Below are 19,265 nucleotides of genomic sequence, written 5' to 3' on the forward strand. Positions count from 1 at the left end.
TCATCTCCCAGTACCTACTGCAACCTACATCCTTCTGAATCTGCTTAGTGTATTCATCTCTTGGTCTCCCTCTACGATTTTTACCCTCCACGCTGCCCTCCAATGCTAAATTTGTGATCCCTTGATGCCTCAAAACATGTCCTACCAACCGATCCCTTCTTCTAGTCAAGTTGTGCCACAAACTTCTCTTCTCCCCAATCCTATTCAATACCTCCTCATTAGTTACGTGATCTACCCACCTTATCTTCAGCATTCTTCTGTAGCACCACATTTCGAAAGCTTCTATTCTCTTCTTGTCCAAACTGGTTATCGTCCATGTTTCACTTCCATACATGGCTACACTCCATACAAATACTTTCAGAAACGACTTCCTGACACTTAAATCTATACTCGATGTTAACAAATTCCTTTTCTTCAGAAACGATTTCCTTGCCATTGCCAGTCTACATTTTATATCCTCTCTACTTCGACCATCATCAGTTATTTTACTCCCTAAATAGCAAAACTCCTTTACTATTTTAAGTGTCTCATTTCCTAATCTAATCCCCTCAGCATCACCCGATTTAATTTGACTACATTCCATTATCCTCGTTTTGCTTTTGTTGATGTTCATCTTATATCCTCCTTTCAAGACACTGTCCATTCCGTTCAACTGCTCTTCCAAGTCCTTTGCTGTCTCTGACAGAATTACAATGTCATCAGCGAACCTCAAAGTTTTTATTTCTTCTCCATGGACTTTAATACCTACTCCGAACTTTTCTTTTGTTTCCTTTACTGCTTGCTCAATATACAGATTGAATAACATCGGGGAGAGGCTACAACCCTGTCTTACTCCCTTCCCAACCACTGCTTCCCTTTCATGCCCCTCGACTCTTATAACTGCCATCTGGTTTCTGTACAAATTGTAAATAGCCTTTCGCTCCCTGTATTTCACCCCTGCCACCTTCAGAATTTGAACGAGAGTATTCCAGTTAACGTTGTCAAAAGCTTTCTCTAAGTCTACAATTGCTAGAAACGTAGGTTTGCCTTTTCTTAATCTTTCTTCTAAGATAAGTCGTAAGGTTAGTATTGCCTCACGTGTTCCAACATTTCTGCGGAATCCAAACTGATCTTCCCCGAGGTCCGCTTCTACCAGTTTATCCATTCGTCTGTAAAGAATTCGCGTTAGTATTTTGCAGCTGTGACTTATTAAACTGATAGTTCGGTAATTTTCACATCTGTCAACACCTGCTTTCTTTGGGATTGGAATTATTATATTCTTCTTGAAGTCTGTGGGTATTTCGCCTGTCTCATACATCTTGCTCACCAGATGGTAGAGTTTTGTCATGACTGGCTCTCCCAAGGCCATCAGTAGTTCTAATGGAATGTTGTCTACTCCCGGGGCCTTGTTTCGACTCAGGTCTTTCAGTGCTCTGTCAAACTCTTCACGCAGTATCTTATCTCCCATTTCATCTTCATCTACATCCTCTTCCATTTCCATAATATTGTCCTCAAGTACATCGCCCTTGTATAAACCCTCTATATACTCCTTCCACCTTTCTGCCTTCCCTTCTTTGCTTAGAACTGGGTTTCCATCCGAGCTCTTGATTTTCATACAAGTGGTTCCCTTCTCTCCGAAGGTCTCTTTAATTTTCCTGTAGGCATTATCTATCTTACCCCTAGTGAGACAAGCCTCTACATCCTTACATTTTTCCTCTAGCCATCCCTGCTTAGCCATTTTGCACTTCCTGTCGATCTCATTTTTGAGACGTTTGTATTCCTTTTTGCCTACTTCATTTACTGCATTTTTATATTTTCTCCTTTCATCAATTAAATTCAATATTTCTTCTGTTACCCAAGGGTTTCTATTAGCCCTCGTCTTTTTACCTACTTGATCCTCTGCTGCCTTCACAACTTCATCCCTCAGAGCTACCCATTCTTCTTCTACTGTATTTCTTTCCCCCATTCCTGTCAATTGTTCCCTTATGCTCTCCCTGAAACTCTCTACAACCTCTGGTTCTTTCAGTTTATCCAGGTCCCATCTCCTTAAATTCCCACCTTTTTGCAGTTTCTTCAGTTTCAATCTGCAGTTCATAACCAATAGATTGTGGTCAGAATCCACATCTGCCCCTGGAAATGTCTTACAATTTAAAACCTGGTTCCTAAATCTCTGTCTTACCATTATATAATCTATCTGATACCTTTTACTATCTCCAGGATTCTTCCAGGTATACAACCTTCTTTCATGATTCTTGAACCAAGTGTTAGCTATGATTAAGTTATGCTCTGTGCAAAATTCTACCAGGCGGCTTCCTCTTTCATTTCTTCCCCCCAATCCATATTCACCTACTATGTTTCCTTCTCTCCCTTTTCCTACTGACGAATTCCAGTCACCCATGACTATTAAATTTTCGTCTCCCTTCACTAACTGAATTATTTCGTCATACATTTCATCAATTTCTTCATCATCTGCAGAGCTAGTTGGCATATAAACTTGTACTACTGTAGTAGGCATGGGCTTTGTGTCTATCTTGGCCACAATAATGCGTTCACTATGCTGTTTGTAGTAGCTAACCCGCACTCCTATTCTTTTATTCATTATTAAACCTACTCCTGCATTACCCCTGTTTGATTTTGTATTTATAACCCTGTAATCACCTGACCAAAAGTTTTGTTCCTCCTGCCACCGAACTTCACTAATTCCCACTATATCTAACTTTAACCTATCCATTTCCCTTTTTAAATTTTCTAACCTACCTGCCCGATTAAGGGATCTGACATTCCACGCTCCGATCCGTAGAATGCCAGTTTTCTTTCTCCTGATAATGATCAACAAGAACCAAATAATATACTGCGTATGATAGAAGTTTTGAACGAGAGTTTAGCGAAAATATTTTTCCGTTTGAAAATCTTTGCAGATGCCTCTTTAGTACATAACATTCTGCACAGAAATTAGAGTCGTCTTAGATTTAAAAATCTAGTCAATTGCCGTGCTTCATTTCTGACTGTATCACTATTAGGCATAAGAATAATACGAATATAAACGTGACAGGATATGTATATTCTTCCGCGTTTGCTATTGTCTCATTCTAGTTTCGTAGTTTATTAGGCAGACAGGATTTAAATGAGATACCTGCAAACACGAAACAATACATGGCAAAATGTTTATATCTGTATTATTCTTATTGTGAAGAGAATACCGCATGTGATTCACAGTTCATAAAAGTTCCAATTAGCAACCATCTCTTCTCACAGGTAGGAAAAAATTCAGAACATAGAGTTGGCCATATTGGCAAACATCCCAAACAGTCTTGCCAGTCGGATTTTCGTAGTACACTGAAATGCTGCTACATTTGAAGAAGAACAATACGGAATTTGTATTTACTTTGTTGGATAATGTATGAAAATGCATTGTTCGAAACTTGGGGCGGAGAAAAAAAGCTCGTCTTCCACCCTTTTTTTTTTTAAATTTATTTACTGACACAGAGGTTTTGGCGCCAGTATTTATCTTTGTGCCTGCAAAGCATGCCTGTGTAGCACTACATATATTCAATGGCAGAAGTTGGTTGTGGCGGCACCTACCAACATTTTTCAGAACTTCCGCTTACGTTGCACTCGATTCTAAGCCGCAGGCGGTTTTTTGGATTACAAAAAACCGGAAAAAAGTGCGGCTTAGATTCGAGTAAATACGGTAGATACTGAGGATTTGGAGGAAATACCACAGGCTCTCCTTATCAAGAATCCCAATCATGAAGGTTTTATCATCATTGTATGTGACCCAGGAACGGTGTTTTAGAGGGACAGAAGGGGTTTCAGATGTATGTTCAGTCTTTCAGCTTAAGGTTTTCTATGGTTCATGTAAATCGCTACAAGTAAATGCTGTGACAGTTCCTTGGAAAGGGCGTGGCTGATTCAGTGCTTCATCATTGTCCAGTGTGAACTTCTGCTCTTCCGCAAAATAATATTCTCCTTCATTCTTATATTAATGAACACTTCTTAAGTCAAATTTCTTTAACATCATATAAATTGCTTGTTTGCTTTACATAAGGAAAATAATTGAGTTAGAAATTTGATTTGTATTTATTGTTGTCCATATCTTTCATATATTTGATACACAATAGCAAGCAACTGTCACAATGACACAATATAACTTTCTCTCTCTCTCTCTCTCTCTCTTTCCCTCCCTCCTTCACCCCTGGCATGACAGTCAAAAGAAAACCTGTGTGCGTGACAAAAAATAGCCCTAGTTTATGAATTAAAGAACTGCTGTTTACAGAAGATGGAGACTCAGGACTGTCTGTCCCAATTATTAATCATAGGCTGTTTTGATAACATTGTCACAAGATGTCAAAAAGTTTCTTGGGGGGGGGGGGGGGGCGAGTTTTATTTTGGGTACTCTGTGTTTGTTTTCCATGGCTTGAATTCTTATTTTCTTTCTTATCTAATCTGCTCTGTTGTAATTTGTCAGCACAAATTATATATATTTTGCAACTTCAAATTTTATTGATCTAATTAATGAATTGAGACTGCACAGTTTTCAGATATTGTATTTTTATGTGTTTAAATTCAATGCCATTGGATAAGATGTTATTGTGTTTACCATGCCAATACAAGGTAGTGAACATACTCCTCAGGGTATTCAGCTTCTTTTTAATTGATATGAGGCTACTTCTCCAAGATATTCTTTCTGCACCACCCAATATCACCCTGCTAACCACTGTAATATCCTTGTCAACCCACCTACATAACATATTTGTCAACCCACACGACATTCTCATTTCATAATCCCTAGCCCACAGTTTCTACCACTGCCATCATGTTGTTGTTGTTGTTGTTGTTGTTGTGGTCTTCAGCCCAGAAACTGGTTTGATGCAGCTCTCCATGCTACTCTGTCCTGTGCCAGCTTCTTCATCTCCCAGTACCTACTGCAACCGACATCTTTCTAAATCTGCTTAGTGTATTCATCTCTTGGTCTCCCTCTACAATTTTTACCCTCTACACTGACCTCCAATACTAAATTGGTGATCTCTTGATGCCTCTGAATATGTCCTACCAACCGATCCCTTCTTCTAGTCAAGTTGTGCCACAAATTTCTCTTCTCCCCAGTTCTATTCAATACATCCTCATTAGTTATCTGATCTACCCATCTAATCTTCAGCATTCTTCTGTAGCAACACATTTCGAAAGCTTCTATTCTCTTCTTGTCGAAACTATTTATCGTTCACATTTCACTTCCATACATGGCTACGCTCCATACAAATATTTTCAGAAAAGATTTCCTAACACTTAAATCTATACTCGATGTTAACAAATTTCTCTTCTTCAGAAACGCTTTCCTTGCCATTGCCAGTCTACATTTTATGTCCTCTCTACTTCGACCATCATCAGTTATTTTTGCTCCCCAAATAGCAAAACTCCTTTACTACTTTAAGTGTCTCATTTCCTAATCTAATTCCCTCAGCATCACCCGACTTAATTCAACTACATTCCATTATCCTCATTTTGCTTTTGTTGATGTTCATCTTATATCCTCCTTACAAGACACTATCCATTCCATTCAACTGCTCTTCCAAGTCCTTTGCTGTCTCTGACAGAATTACAATGTCACTGGCGAACCTCATAGTTTTTATTTCTTCTCCATGGATTTTAATTCCTACTCTGACATTTTGTTTTGTTTCCTTTACTGCTTGCTCAATATACAGATTGAATAACATGGGGGATAGGCTACAACCCTGTCAGACTCCCTTCCCAACCTCTGCTTCCCTTTCATGCCACTCGACTCTTATAACTGGCATCTGGTTTCTGTACAAATTGTAAATAGCCTTTCGCTCCCTGTATTTTACCCCTGCCACCTTCAAAGTTTGAAAGAGAATATTCCAGTCAACATTGTCAAAAGCTTTCTCTAAGTCTACAAATGCTAAAAATTTACGTTTGCCTTTCCTTAATCTATCTTCTAAGATAAGTCATAGGGTCAGTATTGCCTCATGTGTTCCAACATTTCTACGGTATCCAAACTGATCTCCCTGAGGTCGGCTTCTACCACTTTTTTCCATTTATCTGTAAAGAATTTGTGTTAGTACTTTGCAGTCGTGACTTATTAAACAGAGAGGTCGATAATTTTCACATCAGTCAATACCTGCTTTCTTTGGGATTGGAATAATTATATTCTTCTTGAAGTCTGAGGGTATTCGCCTTCTCATACATCTTGCTCACCAGATGGTAGAGTTTTGTCAGGGCTGGCTCTCGTGAGGCTATCAGAAGTTCCAATGGAATGTTGTCTGCTCCCGGGACCTTGTTTCGACTTAAGTCTTTCAGTGCTCTGTCAAACTCTTCATGCAGTATCCTATATCCCATTTCATCTTCATCTACATCCTCTTCCATTTCCATAATATTGTCCTCAAGTACATCACCCTTGTATAGACCCTCTATATACTCCTTCCACCTTTCTGCTTTCCCTTCTTTGCCTAGAAGTGGGTTTCCATCTGAGCTCTTGATATTCATACAAGTGGTTCTCTTTTCTCCAAAGGTCTCTTTAAGTTTCCTGTAGGCAGTATCTATCTTAACCTTTGTGAGATAAGCCTCTACATCCTTACATTTGACCTCTATCCATCCCTGCTTAGCCATTTTGCACTTCCTGGCGATCTCATTTTTGAGACGTTTGTATTCATTTTTGCCTGCTTCATTTACTGCATTTTTATATTTTCTCCTTTCATCAATTAAATTCAATATATCTTCTGTTACTCAAGGATTTCTACTAGCCCTTATCTTTTTACCTACTTTATCCTCTTCTGCCTTCACCATTTCACCTCTCAAAGCTACACATTCTTCTTCTACTGTATGTCTTTCCCCCATTCTTGTCAATCGTTCCCTAATGCTCTCCCTTAAACCCTCTACAACCTCTGGTTCTGTCAGTTTATCCAGGTCCCATCTCCGTAAATTCCCACTGTTTTGCAGTTTCTTCAGCTTAAATCTACAGTTCACAAACAATAGATTGTGGCCAGAGCCCACATCTGCCCCTGGAAATGTCTTACAATTTAAAACCTGGTTTCTAAATCTCTGTCTTACCATTATATAATCTATATGAAACCTTCCAGTATCTCCAGGGTTCTTCCACGTATACAACCTTCTTTCATTATTCTTGAACCAAGCGTTGGCTATGATCAAGTTATGCTCTGTACAAAATGCTACCAGGCAGCTTCCTTTTTCATTCCTTACCCTCATTCCATATTCACCTACTACATTTCCTTCTCTTCCTTTCCCTACTATAGAATTCCAGTCACCCATGACTATTAAATTTTCATCTCCCTTCACTATCTGAATTATTTCTTTTATCTCATCATACATTTCATCAATCTCTTCGTCATCTGCATAGCTAGTTGGCATATAAACTTGTACTATTGTGGTAGGCGTGGGCTTCGTGTCTATCTTGGCCACAATAATGCGTTCACTATACTGTTTGTAGTAGCTTACCCACACTCCTATTTTTTTATTCATTACTAAACCTACTCCTGCATTACCCCTATTTGATTTTGTATTTATATCCCTGTATGTCCTGTTCCTCCTGCCACCGAACTTCACTAATTCCCACTACATCTAACTTTAACCTGTCTATTTCCCTTTTTAAATTTTCTAACCTACCTGCCATCATTTCCACTGTAAAACTGTATCAGGCCCCACACACCTGCTCCACTCACACCGACCTCACCACTGCTAAATGCTTCAATGTCAATGGGAGAGCAATGTTGAAACTATAAAGTTATTTACAAAGTAACACTGCACAGCTTTTTATATAGGAGAGACGACGACTAAACTGACTGAGTGCATATATGAACACAGTAGGATTTTCTGCTTTGGGGAGACCAGCAGCGAGTTGTTGTGCATCCTCTATAGCAGGCTGTTCAGCTTGCTAGGCAGCACAAGCACAGGTGGGCAGAGGTGGGCAAACAGCTGATGCACAGGCAGTCTTGTAGCCATGCTATAGCGTATGCAGTTGTATCCCACTGGCTAACACATCTGAGCATGGATGGCCTAGAAGTGTGCACATGTGCAGAATGCATGCAATATGGCGATTTGTCTGGTAGCCTACACTACCTGCACCTGCCCACAAGCTAAATAGGGGCAGGCAGGGGTGCCCTTGCCCCATGGGGCAGCATTAGGACAGCCTGCTCTGTGGTATGACTCCAGAAACCCTGTGCCTAGTACATCATAATGGCATTTGGATTCTCTCATCAGTACCTGTTTCTCTGAAATCCAGAGAATTAAACCTTTTCTTCATCATACTGTTGAATCCTACCACACTCCTAAACATAATCACCATTAACAAGTCACTCCATCTCCCCTTTTATCATCTGTAGACTTTTCTGCTTGGTAGAGTTTCATTATTTATTTCTTTTTATCTTTATCTTTAACTCCCCCCTCCCCGTCTTCTCATCCCTTTCTCTCTCTCTCTCTCTCTCTCTCTCTCTCTCTTTCAAGTTTTTCCTCACTTTTCTTGCTCTACTCCTCATTCTTAATTTAACTTTTCTTTCTACTTCTCAATTCTCTTCCTCAAAACCATACTTAATTCTTGCTTTGTTGTACTATCATCTATGGATAGAAGCTGGGACAGTGCTTATCACTGTACTATCTTTTACCTCATACTCTCTCTGGCACCCAACCCCCTTTGCTTTATCTCTGTCTCTCCCCCACCTCATCCCAGGACTGCCCAATGGATTAATGTCAGTGGCCGGTGTGCTGACCAGCCGAGGTGTGGTTTTTAGGCAGTTTCTCACATCACACTAGGTGAATACCGGGTTGGTATCCACGTCCTGCCTCACATACATCCTTCTAAGTTGCCCCTAGAATTTACTCTAGATGTAGTCAGATCGGGTGAAGTAATTCCACTGGGAGGAGGAGGGGGGGGGGGGGGTGGGGGGGGAGGCGAATATGAGACTGATGACCTTAGATGTTTAAGACCCCTTAAACCCATAATCAGCAGCAGCAGAGTAGCTCATTACAGGTGGGTCTCCCTCAACCTGAGGTTCGTGTGACCTGCTTTTCTTTTACAGCCTTCCTCAACCTCCCTCCACTTTCTCCCTAAGGAAAAGACTAACAGTTCCAAAAGCTAAGTAGTGTTTTTTCTACTTTTAAATGATTCTTTTAGCAGTACATGGAATTATTCCTCTGGAAGGTAAGCGATTTTACAGTTTTCTCAGATGAGATACTGTTTTGTCATGATTAAACGCTAAAGTCTCTGTACTAATCATTTTGTATTTGTTTCATGATTGCCCCACTTAATGTTATTGTAAAATAAGACAATTTTTGGTATAATTTGAAACAAGAATGTTAGACATTTCCATTAAATAATTGTACATTTAATTAATGTATTTGAATTTTTGTTCTGATATAAAAGTAGTTATGCCTCCTGTATGTTTTTTCAGGTTTCTGGGGTTTTGGGATTGCCTAAGCTGATTGACAAATGAAATGTTTATAACACAACAGTACCCAGAATAAAATGCCTGCTCCCTTGCATGTAAGGTGTCAGACGAAATCTAATGTTAACTGTGATGTCATGTTACTTACCTGCTGTGGCATTCCTCTCAAAGACCCGTGGGCACTATTCCCACCACGTGCAGCTTCTATGCCACCACCAGACAAAGTGGCATAGTCAGCTAGTTCCCCAGTTGAGGCTTGATGGCTGGGTAATGGCTGTGATGCATTTGGGGAGCCCTGCCGAGCTGGCTGCCGGATTGTTGCATAGGTGTTGTCAGCCTGCAGAGTGTGCAAAATGCTTTTTACAAAATACTGTTATCCAGCAGACTTATGTATTAATGAATCAAGTGTTACAGTGAGCATGGAACTGTAGAAGTAATTTTCTGTTAGGATTGCAAGGCTCTAGCTTGCCTATTTTTCAAAACTGAGGAAAAGGAAAGAGCAGGTAGGAAAAACCAGAATAAGAACAACAAAGAACATAATGACAAATACGAATAGCTGGAAGCAAAGGTTCACTCACTGTTTCTGTTGCCTGAACTACTTTTTCATCATCAGTTAATTGAAGTATTTCTGGTCGATATAGCTGATTTCCAAAGGAAGAATAAAAAATAAAAGGTAATACACATAAACATTGATTGTGTAAGTGTTGGTCAGTTTTATTATATGTTATGGTGTTGATTATTTAAGTCATGCTATGATATGGATAAATAGTTTGGACAGGAAGAGAATAGAAGCTTTCGAAATGTGATGCTACAGAACAATGCTGAAGATTATATGGGTAGATCATATAACTAATGAGGAGGTATTTAATAGAATTGGGGAGAAGAGGAGTTTGTGGCACAACTTGACTAGAAGAAGGGATCGGTTGGTAGGACATATTCTGAGGCATCAAGGGATCACCAATTTAGTATTGGAGGGCAGCGTGGAGGGTAAAAATCGTAGAGGGAGACCAAGAGATGAATACACTAAGCAGATTTAGAAGGATGTAGGTTGCAGTAGGTACTGGGAGATGAAGAAGCTTGCACAGGATAGAGTAGCATGGAGAGCTGCATCAAACCAGTCTCAGGACTGAAGACCACAACAAAAACAACAACAACATGATACTTTTAAACTCTTATTGTTATTACCACTATTTGCAGTATGAAAATTTTTTTGTACATACAAATTATGAGTAGAAATAAAAGGATTTTTTAGATCTACTAAGTTACTTTAGATTCGTTGTTTTTGAATGGATGTAGGCATTCTACTGTCATATTACGATTCACTATGACCGCACATCATTGTCATCAGAGGATAAGTCTGACTGACATGAAACTGATGAGGCTCGACATGAAACTGATGAGGCTCCCACTTTTATGCTGAAAGGACAGTGTCTGATTCCTTGGATTATATCATAGAGATCGTGCATGCTGGGTGGTGCCATCTGTATCTACAAATTAACCCTTAAAAGGAAGTATGTGCCTGAGGGTCACACATGCATTTTTAATTTGTTAGACTGACAATACTTTTTGCGCTATTGATGGGAATGCCTCTATAGCTTCATACAATATCTTTGTCAGCCTTGTGACTGTTACACATGAAGTAATAGTTGTTTTGTGAAATATCATGGTGTCTGTGAAACATATATTTCCAGTAACGCAAGTTTTGTTGTGTGTCTATTAGACGTATATTTACAAAAGTGATACTTTCATTTTTTATGAATAGAACTAATGCAGCTAATTTCCTTTTCTTTTAGACATTCCTTAAAGTTACAAGGCCTCCATTTTTGTAATTATTACACAGGTGGGAAAAATGTAGCTGGTTCCACCTACATCATAAAAAAGAAAACGAACTGAAGTATTGAGAGGGGACAATCCAAATTTGGAAGAGAACCTTAGAGGGAGAGGAAATGGATGTAGAGGATTTATTTTCTGATGATTCCATTTTTGATTAGTTTCTCTTGAAAAAGCAACATCCAGGTCTTACTCTGATGAACAAAACTGTGTTGTAGTTGTTGACTTTTCCTGCACAGGTGACCAAGAAAATGATGATGTATCAGTTCCTTTTGTTTACAAAGGGGAAAATGGATTTTGTTGAGCATGAAAAGAACCAACTAAAGATAGAGGAGCATCTTGTGATAGCATAATCAGTGTGATACCAGGCATAACAAGGACTATTAGAAATGTAGGTGATAATCCTAAGATAGAAGATATTTGCTCTTTGATGTTTGATAATGAACTCATAGAACTAATTGTGAAATACTGATAAGGATTCTAACAAGTACTGGACTGAGCAATGAAGGTGGAAAAGTTTGTGTTCGTACGCAATAATTTCTTTGATTACACAGCCAGTTTTAAGCAGCAACAGAAACATAACTGGTGACAACTGATTTTCCTCCACATAACTAGTGAGACAACTTCAAAGCATAGGGTTACCATAAGTAGGTACTTGGAGAAAAATAAACCAGAAATTTCTATTGAATTGCTGCCTTCTAAGAATGGGGCTGTCAGCACTTCTCTTTATGAATTCAGTGACTAAATTACGCTGTTGTCAGTAGTTCTGAAAAATAAAAAAGCTGTAATACTATTGTGCAGATGTCTTTCTAGGAAGTAGTGGATGAAATGACATGGAGACCTGAAATTGTCCTTCTACAACAGCACCAAGGGTGGAACAGACGCACTGGACCAAAAATAAGCAAACTGCTCAGCCAGTAGAAAATGTTGATGCTGGCATCTAGTATTGTTTTTACATTAATAAACATCAATGCAGTGGACAGCTGCATTCTGTACTTCTGCCTTAGAAACACTAAAAGTGTCTCCAAGTACAGAATTGTCAAGTATCTGTCTGTAAATTTAGAGACCTCCTCTTGAAAATTGGCTACTTATCTCCAATTTGAGACAAGGTTTGAAGATTATAATTCAGAATCTCCTTGGACAAGACCCAAAGAAGAAGGAAGAGGAACAAGAGAGGGTGAAGAGTGGAAAACTGGAAGTAAGAGGAAGTACCGTCTTTGTTCTCACCACAACACCACCACTGCGCATAAGAATGTGAATTGTGATAGATCAGCGTGCAGGAACGTACCAGAAAAATGTGTATGGACTACTTAATGGGTCAACCAACTAAACATATTTGTGAATATGAAGGTTATCCCTGACATTGCTTTACACAGTTTGTGTATTTTTGTAGAGTTTCATTATATGAGAATTCATGAAAGTAATACATACTGCAATCCTTAACTTGATGGTGATGTTTAGTCAATTATTGTCAACTTTTTTTTATTGTACCAATATATTAATGTGCTTTTTGTCAGAAAAGTAAAATTTTTTCCCTTGTTATGGTGTCTCTCACACACATATTTCTAGCTAACTAAAAAACTTCATTCTTCCTATTAAAGGTTAAATTTTCACTTGCTAGCAGGTATCGCTTGCAGCCCCATCACTTGCATGCAGTAAACCATGATAAATCTTCTTCTGTTCAATTTCTTTATTAAGTGCATGCTTCCGTGTACAGCCAGTGTCTCTATTAAAGTTGTCCACACAGTCTAATTTCAACTGCTTTCCTGATCACAAGAGCCCCAATACTTTAATGAGTAACTAAGGCTTCTCATTTGTTCAAACATAATCTTGTGTTTATTTAAGAGGCTGTACTGGGCCACCACTGGTTTTTTAAAATTTCTGTGTTTAAGGCAACACCGACACTCAATGTAGTGATCAGCAAAATCTGTACAGACTGCTGCACATAGCCGCTGCCATACTTGCAAGGAATATTATAAATTCCTGGTATTCTCAGGTCAAGATGATCATCTTTAACAAGTGGCAATCTTTCTTTGATTTCCTGGGTACCTGGATTACTGGTCTGATTCCTTTCCTGTTTAGGACCCAACCTATCTTACTAGCTGTTGCACTACAGAATGGATTTCCTGTTTAGGACCCAACCTATCTTACTAGCTGTTGCACTACAGAATGGAAGCCGTATTGTATGTCGATCCTCCCTGTTTAATTGTAAGGCATCCTATCTTGGTTTTCTTAACAGCACTGACGTAATATGGACAGAATACCTGTTTTTATTTCTTCCAAACCACTGTCATCAGATGATTAATCTTGGAGCTGAGGTGCTCCTAGTCCAAAACAGTCCTGGCTCTGTGTCTTGGTGTGTTCAGCATACCTCTTTTTCAAGCTGGATAGTAACAACTATGCCCATTGAATCACGGATCTGCTTGACCAACACATCTAAGAAAGACAGCTTCCCATCCTCCTCCATCCCTGACGTAAATCTTATTTTTGGATGTGTACTGTGCATATGGTTGATGAACTCCTGCAACACTTCATTGCCATGCGGCCAGATTACAAATGTTTCATCATCTTTGAAGAAGCAGAGAAGCAGGATGCAGAGAGGAGGGCACAACTCCATGTCCATTCTTTGAAATCTTCCACGAAAAGATTAGCTATGCTGGTGTTAGTGGTAAATCATGGATATTACATAAGTCATTTCATAATAAATTCCACCATACAAACAATACATGGCTGTCTAAGTGTGTCAAAATAATTTTAAAATTTGAAGAGAGAAATGAGCAGCCGTAGTCTTAATGTCTCTTTTACTGTTACTTTTGTGTAAAGGGAAACCATGTTGAGGTTGACCATGATTACATTTGAACCTATCTTCGTTTGCTTGATGACACCTACAAACATATAAGATTTCTTAATAAGGCTTTGCAAATACATGAACTGAAACCCAGCAATACTGAAGATACACACAACTTGGTTAGATTGTGTGAATGGTCACATATTTTTAAAATGTCTGCATATTATAAGTATTTTAACATATAAGTAACTGCAAGTACAATGTTTACTGAAACTGATTGGTGGAGATTCTTGATGGATCGGTGCCAGGATAAGTGTGTTTCCCAAACAGCATATGAAGTGAACGTGGAAGCTACAATAGCATTATCCATGCTCACAAAGGATTTCTTAAATAACTGGAACAGTGTGTGACTGGTTAGAGTCTAACACAGGATGGAATACAAAAGATGAGAATCGAGCATGCTGGGAGGATATGATGCACTCATCTTTTCATCTTTATGGAATAGTGTTCCCAAGATAAAGTACATAGCTGAAAGAACTGTTGGCACATTTATGTGACGTTTTTAAATGTCTTTTCTGTCTAAAAGGAGTGATTCATATTTTGGCTGTACAAAATATTTTGAGATAAGGAGCAGTTTGGTAGATGTGGTGTTCTATCTCTGTCTTGACATCCACATTTACGTTTCCTGAAATTACTTCAGGTCTTATTTGGAATGGTTCTTCAAACACAGTACTGATCTTCACCATTCTGCTTAATCTGAAATGGTGTTTTTTCTCTAATGATGATAAAGTAAATTTGTAGGGCTTAATTGGTTGGAAATGCCTAAAGAGGAGTTTTCATCCACCTGTTTGCACATTGTTTCAATTGGACACCACTTCGGTGACTTCTGTGCCTTTAATCTACTCCACTAATCCTACCAGAGTGAGAGGACCTCCTGTTTCAAATGAATCTGAACCACATGTCACTTCTGACATAGTTCCATATCACTAAGATGTGAATGCTAGTGTAAAGGCTGACTGAAAAATTTCAATGGTCTGAATGGGATTCGATCCTGAAACCTCTTGGTTTCCAACCATGCACTTTACCATTAGACTGGTAGGCCCATTGGTGATGATAAAAGATACTTTATTCACTAATCTTCCTTCAGTTTGAACACTGAATAATATCTGTTAACATTCTGATCATACTAATTTGTGTCAGAGCAATTTCATAATGGTGAATAACCATTCTGAAAAAATAAGTGTAAATTCTACACTGCAAATGCCTACATCTTCAGCCTTAAATACAGGGAGAATAATTTTAAAAAGATTTTCTGAAGTTTGTTGGCAAATATTGTAGGAAAATCCGTTCATCCAGATAGATTAAATAACCACATTCACTGGTGGAGAGGAAAGGATTTGAAATATCCGGAGTTTCAAAAGAAGATATTTCTACAAGGAATATAACAAAACAAAATGTCTAAAAGAGGAATGTAAAGAAGTTAAAAAATTATTCGAGTTAGAATTGGTTTACTATGCGGCAGCAATAAAAAACAATGAGATGATCATTTGTGTTTATGTGTGGCAATATCATATCAGCAAAAGGTAGCATGGTTCAACCATGGATAGTTTTATCTGTGCAGTTTAAATAGTCCCATTGATATGGAACAGGGATACCATTTTCTGTCACAAATATAGGGCAGATTCTACAGACAGTGGAATATAAGACACACAGAGTGAAGAATGAAATAAAGGCTAAGCTTATTTTGGACCAGTTTCTGTAAAAATGTAACTTTGAGGGGAAGTTCATAGTTTGTTTACAAACTATCTGATCTATACGTGGCCATGAACAAACTGTTTCTCTGCCTGGAGATTCATTACATCTGGCAGAATTCTAATATTGTCCAGGAAGATTGCCTGTAAACATTTGACTTAAAGAACAGGCACATTTAGTGATACCAGCACACCTCACATCATTTTTTAAAGTATAGGTGCAGAATCTTTCAGCACTGATACAGACATGAAAGGTATATGGGAAAGAACATGTTCTATCATTTATCCATAAATGACTGGTTAGAGTCTAACACAAGATGGAATACAAAAGATGAGAATCGAGCATGCTGGGAGGACACAATGCACTCATGTTAACAGAACCATTCCAGCATCAGCTCAAACCAATTTAGCAAATTAACAGAAAGCCTAAATCAAGATGAACAAGTCTCTGTTTAAACACATCCCATCATATACACAAGCCTAGTGTCTCAAACAGCTTTTTCCATCAATTAAAACTTCATTTCTGTAACCATAAACTATGAGATGATGTCATAAATATAAATAAAGGAATTATCTATAAACTCTTGGAATGATTTTACATCTATGCATGTTCTGTAAGTAATTGTAAATTCCTGACCTACTGTTCATTATGAAGGTGACTACCACATTTTTTTTCTAAATATCAGTCATACCTGTGTGAACTGCCCTGTGTTTCCACCATCACCTCCAGGTTGTTGTGAGGCCATCATATCTGGCTCACTGAACACTTGCATTGTCAATTCCTGCTCTTCATATAATTTCAGTTTCCTGCAAGTAAGGGTCAAATAGCATATCATTCTTTTGCCAAGCAGAAGAGCAGTAGCAATTACTTTTTACTGTACAGTGGGACCAGTGACAAAATAAAAAAAATGTATGTAGTGGTACAGTGTGACAAATTTCATCTCTAGTGTACAATGTTATGTATTCCCTCTTTTAGAGCCACAACCATATACTGCATAATAGAGAACTTTTTAATCAGACTTATCAAGTTCCTTCTTCCTTCCCAATAATTATTTTGGTTTTAACAAACGAACATGACTTAGGAAGGGAAGCAAGTCTTTCTATGTTAGAACTTAAACATTATTACATGTTGCTCTATTTACATTTTGTATATGCCATCGGGAATCTGATATATGCCAACAGTCATCTTGATACATGAGTGACACTGACAAGCCAAAACATTATGACTACTGCCCACCTTGATGTTGGATGCTGCCTGGTGACATTGTGGGCACATGATACGGTAACAAAATTATGTAAGCAGAGCAGACATGAATGGGGAAACACTCTAGCAAAGATATGTGTTGCAAATGGGGAAAGAGCACAGTGCTGATGCATGCACAAGTGTTATGGAGCACACCGTTCATCACACATTGTTGAACATGGAGATCAGTAGCAGACCACCCCTATGCCCTGACAATGATTCAGCAGTATAATCATCTGTGTCCCAGAGCCAGGACCACGTTGCAGTGGTCTGAGGAGCATTATAGTGAACTCACGTCTCAGCAACTAATGTGAATATTGTGGAATCCATCTGGGTCACCATGGGGCACAATCACCATGTACACAAATCGGCAGCCCATTATTTATGTGAATTACATGACCTCTGCATAGATATCTAATGCTAAATACCTCCACAAACCTATCAACAAACTGTCAGATCCCTGATATGCAGAATCAGTGATGCATTTAGTTCCAAAGACATATAAACAAGCTATTAAGCAGATGGTCATAATGTTTTGGCTTATCAGTGTATATTGTAAGAATTAAGTTGAAGATTAAATTCTAAGAAGAAAGCTGTTAGGAACCCAATCTAAAATTCTGAGAGTGTATCCAATATAAGTACAGATTACAGAAGGAAAAATTTACAAATGTGGAACTAATTCAACCAGGTTACAGTCTTGAGTCTGTTTATGAGCAAATTTTGACAAAGGCGTTGTCAAAAATGAGGATTAATACAGGCTTTGTTCTGTTAAGAGTACATCTGTCCAATGTAAGGAGTAAAATGAAAATATACATTTTAAAAGTTATGATCATAAAATAAACTGCCCACTTTGTGAATAGTTTTATTTCCCTTCTACTGAAGCACAGTAGCAAATGGAGCTGCAAAGATTTTACATTCATTAACTCACCTAAGAACCATGTTCTGTAAACATTTGCATGAGAGAGAACCAAACTGTCAAGGAATGCATTAATAAAAGTGGTAAAAAGAAGCAAAACTTAATTACTTAGCAAATCCTACGCTACATGTTAAAAGCAGTTATAGCATGTTTATATTACACTCCTGGAAATGGAAAAAAGAACACATTGACACCGGTGTGTCAGACCCACCATACTTGCTCCGTACACTGCGAGAGGGCTGTACAAGCAATGATCACACGCACGGCACAGCGGACACATCAGGAACCGCGGTGTTGGCCGTCGAATGGCGCTAGCTGCGCAGCATTTGTGCACCGCCGCCGTCAGTGTCAGCCAGTTTGCCGTGGCATACGGAGCTCCATCACAGTCTTTAACACTGGTAGCATGCCGCGACAGCGTGGACGTGAACCGTATGTGCAGTTGACGGACTTTGAGCGAGGGCGTATAGTGGGCATGCGGGAGGCCGGGTGGACGTACTGCTGAATTGCTCAACACGTGGGGCGTGAGGTCTCCACAGTACATCGATGTTGTCGCCAGTGGTCGGCGGAAGGTGCACGTGCCCGTCGACCTGGGACCGGACCGCAGCGATGCACGGATGCACGCCAAGACCGTAGGATCCTACGCAGTGCCGTAGGGGACCGCACCGCCACTTCCCAGCAAATTAGGGACACTGTTGCTCCTGGGATATCGGCGAGGACCATTCGCAACCGTCTCCATGAAGCTGGGCTACGGTCCCGCACACCGTTAGGCCGTCTTCCGCTCACGCCCCAACATCGTGCAGCCCGCCTCCAGTGGTGTCACGACAGGCGTGAATGGAGGGACGAATGGAGACGTGTCATCTTCAGCGATGAGAGTCGCTTCTGCCTTGGTGCCAATGATGGTCGTATGCGTGTTTGGCGCCGTGCAGGTGAGCACCACAATCAGGACTGCATACGACCGAGGCACACAGGGCCAACACCCGCCATCATGGTGTGGGGAGCAATCTCCTACACTGGCCGTACACCACTGGTGATCGCCGAGGGGACACTGAATAGTGCACGGTACATCCAAACCGTCATCGAACCCATCGTTCTACCATTCCTAGACCGGCAAGGGAACTTGCTGTTCCAACAGGACAATGCACGTCCGCATGTATCCCGTGCCACCCAACGTGCTCTAGAAGGTGTAAGTCAACTACCCTGGCCAGCAAGATCTCCGGATCTGTCCCCCATTGAGCATGTTTGGGACTGGATGAAGCGTCGTCTCACGCGGTCTGCACGTCCAGCACGAACGCTGGTCCAACTGAGGCGCCAGGTGGAAATGGCATGGCAAGCCGTTCCACAGGAC

The 19,265-nt window shown here is 39.6% G+C and overlaps 1 protein-coding gene across 2 annotated transcripts in view; it reads right to left on the reverse strand.

Annotated features, from left to right (window-relative positions):
- LOC124716128 (cadherin-87A) overlaps positions 1 to 19,265 on the reverse strand; it is a 725,215-nt gene that overhangs the window by 13,739 nt on the left and 692,211 nt on the right. For both annotated transcript variants that reach the window (XM_047243147.1, XM_047243148.1), the window contains 2 exons: positions 16,454 to 16,568; positions 9,541 to 9,729 (listed from right to left, as the gene is read on the reverse strand). In XM_047243147.1, the coding sequence (XP_047099103.1) occupies positions 9,541 to 9,729; positions 16,454 to 16,568 (304 nt within the window). The remainder of the gene's footprint in view (positions 1 to 9,540; positions 9,730 to 16,453; positions 16,569 to 19,265) is intronic.

This window comes from Schistocerca piceifrons, chromosome 1 (genome assembly GCF_021461385.2).
Source record: "Schistocerca piceifrons isolate TAMUIC-IGC-003096 chromosome 1, iqSchPice1.1, whole genome shotgun sequence".
NCBI classification, from domain to species: domain Eukaryota; kingdom Metazoa; phylum Arthropoda; class Insecta; order Orthoptera; family Acrididae; genus Schistocerca; species Schistocerca piceifrons.